At 35.6% G+C, this 13,846-nt stretch overlaps 1 protein-coding gene across 7 annotated transcripts in view; it reads left to right on the top strand.

The window, feature by feature from the left end:
• The window catches only part of LOC127844556 (uncharacterized), an 82,502-nt gene that overhangs the window by 52,433 nt on the left and 16,223 nt on the right, over positions 1-13,846 (top strand). For 6 of the 7 annotated variants that reach the window (XR_008032808.1, XR_008032812.1, XR_008032810.1 and 3 more), the window contains exons 2-3: positions 9,336-9,900; positions 13,708-13,764. Coding sequence is in view for 4 of the 7 variants with exons in the window: in XM_052374913.1 (XP_052230873.1) it covers positions 9,336-9,900; positions 13,708-13,764 (622 nt within the window). In the remaining 3 variants the exon portion in view is untranslated. Of the gene's footprint in view, positions 1-219; positions 361-9,335; positions 9,901-13,707; positions 13,765-13,846 lie in introns of those variants that run through there. The other variant, XM_052374936.1, reaches the window with a different exon arrangement.

Below are 13,846 nucleotides of genomic sequence, written 5' to 3'. Positions count from 1 at the left end.
TATGAAAGGCAATTTAAGTTATTATTAAATTAATGTACATGTTTATTGCGTGTGAGAATGACTAATTCTTGTGTATATATTGTATTTGAATTTCATCTCTCTAACCCATTTCTTGTATTTAATTATAAATTCTTGCATACGTATAGATTGTTATTTTAAAACCGCCATATGTATGTTTACACCTATCCCTTATTTAAGTTGTATCGGCCCTCCTCATAGTATCTCGCCTTGAACGAAAAACCCGGAACAAATGCTGGAAAGTTAATGTGTTTCTTCAATTTGTTGAAGTTGTAATTAATTTGATGGTTATCAATGACTATGACGACGATTATTCTCGTGATTTTCGGTGTTCATTGGAAAGTAGGTCATGTTTATCTAGTGTGATGCTATGCTTGTTCAGAGACGTTGATTTGTATACGTCTCTGGATTTTTACATTACGTAGCGCATAATAATCTTACTTTGTTGATGGATTAATAGTAGCCTTATCAAATGTTTATATGCCGCTTATTGTTTAATCAAATGTAAACATATTTAAGAACAACATGAGCAAGAGTTTCGTTTTCCATTGAGATACTATTTTAGAACAAGCTCATGAGCAAAGTAACAAACCTTAGCAACCAATCAAAAGGGCCGATATTTTGAGAACCATTGTACATGATACACATTACCACAGGAATTGAAGTCTAGCCAGTATTTTGTCAAAACAATTCCGATTTAAATTCAGTTTTCGTTCTTATGGCCAAGAGTACACATTTGACTTTAGATTAACATAAAACACGCGCTTTTGTATTTGTTCACTTCCGAAATTCATATGTATTCATTATACTACGAAAAGAAAATGAACATTTTGATGGTTGCAACTCTTAGATTTAAAGTCAACAGATTTATATGCAAATGTGAACATCACTTATTATACCTTACGTTTAACCTTTTTGATCACATATCTTACGACTAACGTGTATATTTTCTGGGGCTATTTCGTGAATTTAATCAATGAATAGAAATTGCTGGAAACATCTATTGCTTTACCTTAAGTAAATATCAAGTAAAAAGCAAGTCAGATTTGGTGAGTGCTTCAGCAAAGACTAGGACCCAATTCCCTCTAAGGCAAATTATTTTACCCTTCTTAGTCTAGTATGAACGGCGGTCCACGGTGCATGATTGGAAGTTTTTTTCTAATATGCTGATGATGATCTACATTGTCTTGGGAACAAACATTTCTGTTCTTTAACCCAAGACAATGTAAAACATCATCAGTATATTAGAAAAAACTTCCAATCAAGCTGGAACACACATTATATATTTAATAAGGTGTTAACACGTGTAACAATCGGACATTGTTGAAAAAAGGCGATTTTTGACGATTCTGCTTCAGCGAAGCAGCTCGTCTAAGTTATCATACCGTAAAAAATCTTCAAAATGGCGACCTATGTAAAAGACCGAGCCAGTCCAATTGAGTTAGCTTAGTTTTCTCAATCGGCATACCTCGCTGATTATCATTGATAAAGGTAAAGGCAGCTTGTTTCCCGTCCTCTTTCACATTTATCGATAGGTTCAGGACAGGAACCAGACACCCATTTTTTTCGTACCCAAAATAGTTCGTACCCATTTTTTTCTCGTACCAACATTGTGTTCGTACCCACATTTTTTTTTATCTCTAACAATTTATGTTCCGGTACTTAGGCTGAATGGGTCAGTTCCCCACGATTACTACTTCCCCGTACTCCGGATACTTTGAAGTTTACTTCACCGATTTTCAAATGACACTTTTGGGTACCCCGGTTTACTTACAGGTACCCCGTCTTTCCTATTAAAAAAAGTCGTACCCAATTTTTTTTCTGACCCAAAATTTTCGTACTCAATTTTTTGTCGTGCCCATTTTTTTTCGTACCCAAATTTTGTTCGTATCCATTTTTTTTCGTTTTTCGTACCCAAATTTTCGTTCGGACACGCATTTTTTTGGCATATTTTTTTCGTATTCAAAATTGTTGTATCTAATTTTTTTCGCAACCAACATTTTCGTACCCACATTATTATTCGTAACCAAAATTTTCGTACTCACAAATTTTTGGTACGAAAAACTTATGCCAAAAAAGCCTCTTGTTCTTAATAAAGTTTTAAAAAGAACTGTGGATTGTCTAAAAGTCCATGTACACTGCAGCTATGCCAAATCTTAAATAAAGGATGCAGATAAATGACAAGCAATAAAAATTACAAAATTGTTTTGTAGATAAACTTAAATTGGTGCTTTTATATCCATGCTCTTCAAAAGCATCGCCACACCAGTTCTGTCAGGACTTAGATTATTATTTAAAATCGATAATACTGTTCTTTCACCAGTCTTCACGATTTCTACGCGAATCGAATTTCGAAAGTGTTTCGCTTTTTGAAAGATTTATAAAATCATTGTATTAGTCAGATGTATTATTGACAAGAAGTATGTGTTGCGCCCATAATAATCGTAATACACATAAGACAGCTAAATTTAGTTTCAACTTTGATGTTAAGCACAATGTATCTGACAGACTTGATTACATGATCACACAACGTAAAAGTATTAAATACACGTGATCCATCTTGACATAGATAATAAAAGAGTACACGTATTTATAAGATACTTTGCTAGATACGCGTTCTTTAACATACACGTGCTATATACTTTCTTCGGTTTATTTAAAAAGTAGAATTTTACAAGCTTAAAATAATATTTGAGAATAATAACAATTCACGCCGGGTATGCGGATACTTTGATAACAGATGGCACTTCGATACCAGATAGCAACAAAAGCCACGCGCGATAGTTGAGTTCTTCAGCTTTTTATACGCCCGTATAAAATACGGGACGTTTTATGTGAAACCCCTTGGCGGGCGGGCGGGCGGCGGGCGGCGGGCGGCGGGCGGAAGGCATCACTTTGTCCGGACTCTAATTCAAATTGTATTCATCCGATCTTCACCAAACTTGGTCAGCAGTTGCATCTAGTTGATATCTAGGCCAAGTTCGAATATGGGTCATGCCGGGTCAAAAACTAGGTCATAGGGTCAATAAGTGCATTTTCAAAGGGGCCACTTTGTCCGGACTCTATTTCAAATTGTATTCATCCGATCTTCACCAAACTTGGTCAGCAGTTGCATCTAGTTGATATATAGGCCAAGTTCGAATATGGGTCATGCCGGGTCAAAAACTAGGTCATAGGGTCAATTAGTGCATTTTCAACGGCGCCACTTTGTCCGGACTCTAATTCAAATTGTATTCATCCGATCTTCACCAAACTTGGTCAGTAGTTGCATCTAGTTGATATCTAGGTCAAGTCCGAATATGGGTCATGCTGGGTCAAAAACTAGGTCAAAGGGTCAATTAGTGCATTTTACTTTGTCCGGACTCTAATTCAAATTGTATAAATCTTATCTTCACCAAACTTGGTCAGTAGTTGCATCTAGTTGATATCTAGGCCAAGTTCGAATATGGGTCATGCCAGGTAAAAAACTAGGTCATAGGGTCAATTAGTCCATTTTCAACAGCGCCACTTTGTCCGGACTCTTATTCAAATTGTATTCATCCGATCTTTACCAAACTTGGTCAGTAGTTGCATCTAGTTGATATCTAGGTCAAGTTCGAATATGGGTCATGTCGGGTCAAGAACTAGGTCATAGGGTCAATTAGTGCATTTTCAACGGCGCCACTTTGTCCGGACTCTAATTCAAATTGTATTCATCCGAAACTTTTAAACAACTTTTTATCCTGCGTCAAAGTGGTATGGGGGTATAAGTTACATTCAGTGACAAAGCTCTAGTTCAAGTTGAATTCACCAAACTTGGTCAGAGGTAGTATATAGATTATATATCAGTCAGGTCTGATTGGAGACATGCAACCGATTAACACATGCAATATTTTTATGCAATATTTTTATCCAGTTTTATTTTGCGATATTTTCATCGGGTTTATTTTTTTCGCGATTTTTGAAACGAGTTATTTTTAACAACATGTTTATTGGTAAGTTTCATTTTTCCTTCAATCTAATCATGATTTCCACAGGTACATGAGTTTTTCACTGTGCATGGGTACTATAGAAAGGCAACTGTTTATCATTGTCATCAACCTAAAATCAATTTTTATACGCCCGTTTTAAAAAAACGGGACGTATTATAGTTTCACCTTGGCAGCGGGCGGGCAGGTGGGCGGTGTCCACAGCAGTTTCCGCTCTCTAATTCAAATAGTTTTCATCCGATCTTCACCAAATTTGGTCAGAAGTTGTGTCTAGACAATATCTACATGTAGGTCAAGTTCAAATATGGGTCATGCCAGGTTAAAAACTAGGTCACGAGGTCACTTAGTGCATTTCAAGCATTAAGCATGATGTCCGCTTTCTAATTTTAGTAGTTTTCATCAAATCTTCACCAACTTTGGTCAGAAGTGGTGTCTAGATGATTATGAAGGTCAAGTTAAAATATGGGTCATGGTAAAGTTATCAAGTTGTCCAAAGCCTTAAAACGGGCGTATCTTGTGACAGTTTGGCACTCTTGTTTGCATTTATGTTCTGTTCATTTGGTTTTCAGACACGTAACATTGTTTGGTCGATTAATGGTATAGTACTTCGTATTGCGGAGCAAGAAAGTCGTGAAAAAAACAACAGTGGATAATAAAAAAGAGATAGAATGTCATCGATAATCATCATGAATTCGATGATCAGTACGTATTTCAACAAAATAAAAATACTTGGAAATAATTCAAGAACGTGCAAACTAATCGAAATAAAAGATCAACATGCCCATTAATGTTACAACATGTTAAATTTAAGTTAAAAAACGCATGTGAGGAAATTCAAATGTTTTAAGAGTCGGATGCCAAATTTTCATGGACACTTCTTTTACCGATCATCTCAAAGACAATGGCACTTCGATTCCAAATAACTCGACACTTTTTACCAGATATAACACACTCTATTTAGTGAATCAGAAATGCAGAATTCGCTGCGAAATACTGCTATAGTTAGCAGGCAATAAATAAAAATGTCTGTGCTGACGTAAATAGTTGTAATTCGGAACTCTCCAGTCTAGGATTTTCCCGATATTTGAGCACGCGCGGTAGGTAGTCCATATAAACGGACTGCCAGAGCCTTTGATAATTTTTGCTATGGCGGCTCTGGCAGTCCATATGCACCCCTTCATAAACATGGGTGCAGTTCAGCGCAGAGAATCCGTGCGCTTCACTTAACAGACGTCGTTCGAGACAAATTGAGGAAAATAATGAATAAACTTCATAAACATGTTAAATTTACCAGAATGGCAACCAACGGATGTTATCCTTTGCATGCACCCTATAAAAACACGACGATGTTTCAACACACTTTCCTCGCTGACATGTTTTATGTTTAAATTTGAAACAGTGTTTTCAGTATCGAATAACACATCGTTATCGACTTTGTAGGCTCCAACACATAACCCGACGTGCAAAATATTGGTGTACAACGACCTAACCAATATTGGGTCAATATTCCAATATGGCGGATACAGCGTACGAAAGCAAAACTAAGTCAATAAAAAGCAATTATTTATTGTTTTATTGGTACCATTCGTATGAGTTTGTGGTTTAGACAGGTAAACGTTGATAAGATCTTGCAGTTTCAGTGTTCCTTAACCATTGCATTTTTGATTAAATTTTGCACCAATGGACAAGAGCCCGTGCATTGCAACTATCAGCTAACCATTGGGTTATAAAGCCGAGAGCTGAATTATTGCAACTAGCGCGGTAGGTTCAAACAAAAGCTGACTAGCCTATTTTTAAAGAGAGTGAATCAATAATTTATCTTATCGTTGAATGGTAAACAATTACAATGATTTAATCTTTTCTGTTTAGATGAACTAATATCGATCGTGTTTAATTTGTAAGAATACTAAGAAACAAGATATAATGCTGCATGTACATGTAAACAGCTTCGGTCACGTTATTAAATCGGATGTCAACGTTACTGGTCATTACTGAAAACCCACAGCGCGCGAGTTCCGAATTAAATCTCTTAAAAATGAATTACCGAAACATGTTTTTATCCCTTTGGAATATGATTATAAAAGGGAAACGGAAGTGTAAAGGGAAGTGCTTCCTATAAGTAGAGCTCAATATAAAGGGAGTTTTCAAATTTCTTTTATATTGTGTTGCTACGCATTAGTATCGTCTTCATGATGCGATTCTAATGAGCACCAATGACAAAGGATTTTATGAGGTGTATTGGCCGCTTTAAGACCCCTTGCTGCCCTTATCTAGAGTCCTGCTATAAGTTCAATTGAACACAGCCGTGTTAATCCACCTGATCCGTTGTATTGTCAATTATCTTAATCTCAATTTACCACTTAAAAACAAGTTTATTATTTAGACAATTATTTTCGGTCGTCACATGCAATATATAACTTCAGAAATAAGCATTTGAATCTTATTTAAAATTTGCACTTATAATATTATATAATTATATAAATTAATAGTAATAAGATTTTTGAAAACGAACAACGCAATTGGTTATATTTTACATGTGTATGGCAATGCAAATTGATTTGTACTTCAAAATGTTTGGTAAGAATAGCCATAATATGCATAAATGTATTTCAGGTAGAAGATAAAACTCGGTTATCAGAGTGCCCAATTTGTTGAAAGTCTCTGTTATCCGAAGTGCCCTATATCGGGAATCAAAGTATCCGCAACTTCATGAATACCACCTAACTTCATGAATACCACCTATTAAAACATGCTCTATCCTCGTTTATATTTCAATGAATACTATCAAAACTTCAGTATTTGAAGAAATGTGATTACTCTACATGCTGGAATATCAAACAATGTCTTTCAATATTTCTAAGTAGTTTTATTTTGTCAAAAATGTTTACTGTTCATCCAGTTTATACTGTTTTCCGACCGAATTTTCTATTTTTTGGAGAAAAATCTACCATTATTCCGTGATTTTTTTCTTTGCAATAGAAAAGGATACACCTATACCATGCGCCTTGTCTAAAAAACTAATCTTTATGATATAACTTTAAAAAAAAACCTGATGAACTTACCTCTCGCGCGTGGCGTTTGTTGTTATCTGGTATCGAAGTGCCATCTGTTATCAAAGTATCCTCATACCCAGTGTGACAATTATTCACAACAGTTCAAAAAGCTATGTACAGGAAAGATGTATAAACTAATTATAAACAAACCATTATACGAACGCGTGCATCTAAATATTATAAGTTTTAAGTTATAAATATATTATTTCCCGAAACGCAACGAACGCGTTACAAACGCTTCAATGGACTTTTTGAATTTGTACTGTGCTTATACATCAAGATGTGTTGCTCTTTTTTGCATATTTGATTTGGTTTGGTATGCTGCATCCAAAATCAAAATTTTCTATAATGTATCCTTGAATTTCACCGCAAATATGTCATATTCATGCTTGAATCTTGCAAATACCAATTTATTGCCGCAAACGAGTATGTTATATTCACGCTGCAGTTGATAATTTTTCAGATATAACTATCATGCACTGCTTATAAGTATGAATATCACGAAGTGCATCATTTATATATGAAATCAATTTGGCCCGAAACTGTTAATATTTTTACCAAAAAGTGACATAATGTTTCAATATGAAAAAATGATTGAGAGTTCATAATCAAATAATAGTTTATACAACAATATGAACACATCGTACCTTCTTAGACCAGGAAGGAATGGCATACTTCCTGGTAACATTGGAATTCAAAATGTGTTTTCATACTGTAATATCAAGGGGACATTTTTGACCGAAGGAAAGAAGGTTATTTTCACACTTTTGAATATTTTGAATATATTGTATTGTAGTGGTTAACATAATACATTTGAATAATAAAACATTAATTAAGGGGTCAACACACTATCTTCATTGTGTGGGGCTTTTCATTAAAACGTGTGCAAATTGTCTTGAAAAAACGTACAACAACTTCATATTCTTTTGCAGGAACATACCCCCATCCCATGCAAAGTCTATCGCTAATAAGTTTTAAGCTGTATTATCATTCTATATTAACGCATGCAAGCTATTGTTGTACGATCCACTGAGGATTGTTATATATATATATATATATATAACTTTATTTCCTCCAAAAAATACATGTAAGCATAACGTAATAACAAGCACAGCAGTTGAATTGATATCCCTCGCCAAATAAACTTTGTTTATTGATCCGTACAGATCCCTTGATATACAGTATAGTAATTAAGTGTAGGGTAATAATTAACAGAAAATAATGAAGTGTAGTGTAATCACTTTTATGAATTGCAATTCTCCTCATTGCTATATAAACACCCTTGAAGTTTCATATTAAAATCTTGTAGCGTTTCTGAGGTATAGCCTTGAAAAATTACATCATACAATCAAAGCGCTGAAGGCACTGAAGTTGTTCACTGTTGTCGTCCTTGATTAGCTTGTGCGCATTGCACAGGCTAATCAGTGTGCACAGGATTATCTTATTTGACGTGCATTAAGCCCCGTTTTTCCTGAAAGCAGCCAATATGTACAGATATCAATGAAAAAACACTAGACTGGCCAATGTCGACTTCCAAGCTGGTATACAAACTCACTGCTAGAGGGTATATACACTCACTGCTAGAGCAAAATCATTTGTCGTCTTCTGCAGACAGGCAGCGATAATCGTCCCTTGCAGAGTGAGTTGTGGTTCTTACCGTACTTAAGGCTTCTAAGCACATTCTGATTTGCAAAATATGCTCTGTAAATTAAGCTGGCCGCTAACGCGACCAACTAAAAACAACAAAGGGCACTAACTTTTACGGCACGGATAGGATTCTTGTGAATGAAACTTCTTTCGACATTTATTTGTACACAATCATGAAGTCTCATATTGAAATATTGTATCATATCTGAGATATAGCTATGAAAACGTCCATCATACAACAACAAAAAAGGGCAATAACTCTTATTGAAGAAAGTTAATGGTTCTGTTTCTTAAGCATTGCACTTTTCTTAATTAATAGCAATACACCCAAGTAGTTTCATGTTGGTATTTTGCCTGGTATCTGAGGTATGGCCCTGACATGCTTCATGATACAACAAACACACAAAGGGCAATAACCCTCATTTAAGTAAATGAAGGGTTAAGGTTCTTGTCCACGGCACTTCTTCTCATTAATATCTATATACCTATGAAGTTTCTTGTTGCATATAGTTTCTGTGATATAGCTAACCAAAATCGACAGACGGACCGGCGGACAATCCCATTTCTATATCTCTTCGCCTTTTGCAGGGTATAATATTGAGCTTTTTTAAAGAATATCAAATGATTAACATGTTAAATATATTCACAGGAGAAAGTTGCCATAATGAGTGGTTCCGAGCCGATAAGGCGTGGTGCAGTGATAATAATAAACAATTTAGGGGATGAAAACGATGATACAGGCAGATTTAAAAGAGGTGAGAATAACCACTTTCGTTATCGGCAAGGGAGTGATAGGGATCACGATAACCTGCAAGCCATATTTCAGCATACCTTCGGATTTCAATGGATTAACGCGAGTCCCCATTATATCACATTCAATGTACGGTTATTCCATTTGGATCACGGACGCAATCCCATGCTACTGGAAGTGGAGAGGGAGCCCAAACCAAACAAAACTGACCCACTTCAATGTTGTCTGCGATGCCTCATTCATCACTATGACTTTTCGCATATTGACTGCCTGGTATTTGCTGTGAGCACGCACGGTTTACACAGGAACGGCGTTCTAAACATACAGTCCATCAATTATGACCGCGAAGAATATGTCCCACTGCCCGATATCCTCAAATGGCTGGAAGAGAACCCTGGACTCAAGGGAAAGGTGAAGATCCTCATCGTTAATGCCAGCAGACAAGAGGAAAACGTACGCCGAGGTAAGACATGCACGTGCAACGCTCTGGGAGAACGGTGTTCAACGCAGTCCCCACAAACTGTTCAGGGATGCCACTTTCCGCTTGTTTGGTATTTTTGTTTGAAAAAAGTATTTTCTTAGCTTAAATCCAGAATAGGCGGATATTGTCGTCCTTGAGAGGCCATAATGAGGCTATGCTTTCCGCATATGCATTAAAGCCCATTTTCGTAGAGCCACGGTTATGTGAATTGTCGTGAATGCCACAATTTTGTATATATGAAACATTTATATTGTGATGTAAATTTGCTCCGTCTGATATTTATATAGACACTTCGCTCCGCCTGTTATGTAACAACATATTATATGTCTTTGCTCCGTCTTTGACCTAGTTATTTTGGCGGTAAAATCATATTTAGGCGGGAAAATTGAACTCTGTTATATTGCTCCATATAGCACTTTTCATGTAATTCATGCTTATCTTGCTTTTCATGAGATGTTAGTTAGTTGGCGGGAAATTATCGTATAAATACCGAGCCATATGTGCTTGGACAAGAGAGAATTAGAAAAGTGTTAAAGAAAAAGGATTGTATGTTTAAGTTTACCTTTAAAAGTTGGATTTATTATATTAAAATAATGTGAATTAAGAAAAGTGTATTTATGTAAAAAAAAAATGATTTGTTGAGAATTAAGAACTGGAAATTAAAAGTGATTGAAAGTAGAACCAGTGTCTTGTGTTTACTTTTTTAAAGGTCAATATGGCTAAAGTAAAGAAAGTTCACCACATTGAATGGTCCCGCGAACCGGATCTTGATTCTCGTGCTGTACGAAAGGAAAGTGTTTAAAACGTCTTTATTGGACTGAAAGAAAAAGTGTTTTGGAAATATTTTGTTTAAATAAAAAGGATAGTTGGATGGTTGATTTCGTGAAAAGAGTTAGTGTTATTTGATTATTATTTTCATTACATAAAGAAACATGGCTTCTCTGCCATACATGAAAGGTGTAAGATCTCGCTACAGAATACACTTACAGAGAAAATTAATTATAGTGCGGTGATTATGAGTTCTGATTTGGATGAAAGTGATATTGAAAGATTAATTACAAATTCAGAGAAGTGTATCAAAATGTTGAAAATGTATTAGAACTTCAGTCTGAAAAGCTTGCTTGTGCTATGGCAGAGGCCCAGCCTGAAAACTCCAAAGACCTGGAACAAGTTGCAGATGAGGATGTGAAGTTGTGTTCTGAAGCTTCAGACAGTGTTATGGAATTAGAAGCATTTGTTGAAAAGATGATTATTCTCAAGACAAAATCAGTTACTGATCAAGCAGACGGAAAACTTACTCCTTCGGAAAATGAGAGGCTAGTGACTGTGCAAGAACACATGAAAGATATGATGAATATTCAAATACACCATAAACAAGAATTCATGAAGTATGTGGAGAAACGAGATAAAGAGAAACAGACTGAATCTTCAGTTAAACTTCCTAAACTGGATTTGAATATATTTTGTGGAAACAAATTACACTGGTGGGAATTCTGGGACGCCTTTGAGTGTACCATCCATAGGAACGAAAAGCTATCAGACATAGAAAAGTTCAGTTATCTACAGAGTAAAATTGGCGGTGACGCAAAGCGTGCTATTGCTGGCCCAGCGCGATCAGGATCAAACTAAAAGGTTGCTGTGAAACTGTTACAAGAACGATTTGGGAAAAGACAGGAAATCATTGATATTCATTACAAGGAAATGTTGAGTATCCAAGCACCTTCCTATAAAGCGGAGAGTTTGAGGTCATTCATGAATAATATTGAAAGGCATCTACGAAGTCTTGAAGTGTTAGGTGAAAATGTCAACCAGCATTTGTATGTTTCAATGATAACAACAAAGCTTCCAGAAGGTGTTCTCCGTCAACTTGAAATAAGCAAGGGAGCTGATGTTGAATGGGAGGTCAAATCTCTTCGAACACATTTAAGAAATTACATATGTGCTTGTGAAAAATCCAACGAAAATATCAAGGAAAACTATGTTTCAAAGGAATGTGAATTCAATATTCAAAGGACAGGAAGTAGAAGCAATATACCATTGAACACTCCCAGAGCAGCTTATGGAAACTCACATACCATAGTCAATCCTCGAAGCTCATCATCATTAGTTACAAACGACAAAGGAGCACGCGTTAATACACAAAGCAGACAGTTTTCATGCAAACTGCAAATACTGAAGTTCAAAATCCGGAAACAAATTCTTCAGTAAGAACAAGGCTTCTCTTAGAATGTGGTTCACAACGTACATATATCACAAAAGATTTAAAAGATTAAGCAGATAGTCTTGGTCTAAAGTGCGAAGGAATGGAGGAATTGAAAGTGTTAACATTTGGTGGAAGTCAAGCTAAGACAATACAGGCAGATATGAATTCGTTTTATCTGAAGTTGAAAAGTGGAAAATACATGAAGATAAGTGCAAACGTTGTGCCAGTTATCAGTGTTAATGTGCAAAGAAAGACGCTAGAACCATCCCTTCACCATTATTTCAGTGAACTTGTGGAAACATTAGATCTAGCAGATACTCTACCGAATGACACAGTATCGTCTGCTATTGACATATTGATTGGGAATGATTATTATCTAGATATAGTGCATTCGCAACAAATGAAAGTGTCAGAAGGATTATACCTTCTTAATTCAAAGATTGGATGGATTTTAAGCGGGAGAACCAAAAATACAAGTGAAAGTGATGATGAGGAAAACTTCCTGATTCTTACATTTTGGAGTCAGCTTGATAACACAAATGTACTCCAAACAGTTGATAGTGCTGTTCAGGCTAAAGTGGACTTAGAGAACTTTTGGAGCATTGAATCCATTGCAATGAAAAATGAAAATGAAGACGTTTGATGATGTAATTGTGATGAACAAATTCAAAGATGAAGTTATATTCGAAGATGTAAGATATCAAGTGACTTGGCCATGGAAGGAAGAAGATTCAGATTTACCAAGCAATAAACAACTGGCATTTGGTAGACTTAAATCATGTCTGAAGACGTTGCGAAACAAGCCTGAGTTGTTAAACAAGTATAATTCTATCATTCAGGAGCAACTTCTAAACGGGATCATTGAAAAAGTGTCTGAAAATAAATCCAGTGAACGCATTCATTACATACCGCATCGTGGTGTTGTGAATCCAAATAAGACTACAACAAAACTCAGAATCGTATATGATGCCTCTGCAAAAGTGTCAAAGGAAAGTAAAAGTTTGAACGAATGTCTTTATAGAGGACCGGTTTTTAGGCGGGACAATTGTACTATGTTATATTGCTCAATATAGCACTTTTCATGTAATTCAAGCTTATCTTGCTTTTCATGAGATGTTAGTTAGTTGGCGGGAAATTATCGTATAAATACTAAGCCATGTGCTTGGACAAGAGAGAATTAGAAAAGTATTAAAGAAAAAAGGATTGTATGTTTAAGTTTACCTTTAAAAGTTGGATTTATTATATTAAAAATAGTGTGAAATAAGAAAAGTGAATCTATGTAAAAGAAAAGTGATTTGCTGAGAATTTAATACTGGAAATTAAAAGTGATTGAAAGTAGAACCAGTGTCTTGTGTTTACTTTTTTTAAGGTCAATGTGGCTGAAGTAAAGAAAGTTCACCACATGAGTTGGGTTCGTCTTCCAGCCCATCCTTAAGACTTCAAAGGGACATGGGTTTGGGTAGTTAAATAAATGCCATTCCATAGATTAACTTTAACTGAAATAAATTATGCGGTAACACAGGTGCATCTATCAGTTCACAGTATCAAATCAAAGATCAAAGCTTTGTTTTATTACTATACTTCAGAAGACGACTCTGGCATGCCCATAAATACAATAAGTTTGGGAGATGCGTCAACTACTGGTGAGCCAATATCCTATTGCTTATATGTTTAAACAAACATTATTGTAAGAGACTGTTAAGATTAAAAAAGATAATTACTGGT

This window comes from Dreissena polymorpha, chromosome 1 (assembly GCF_020536995.1).
Source record: "Dreissena polymorpha isolate Duluth1 chromosome 1, UMN_Dpol_1.0, whole genome shotgun sequence".
In the NCBI taxonomy this organism is placed as follows: domain Eukaryota; kingdom Metazoa; phylum Mollusca; class Bivalvia; order Myida; family Dreissenidae; genus Dreissena; species Dreissena polymorpha.
The sequence above is the reverse complement of the archived record's forward strand: the minus strand, read 5'-3'. Positions and strand labels throughout refer to the sequence as shown.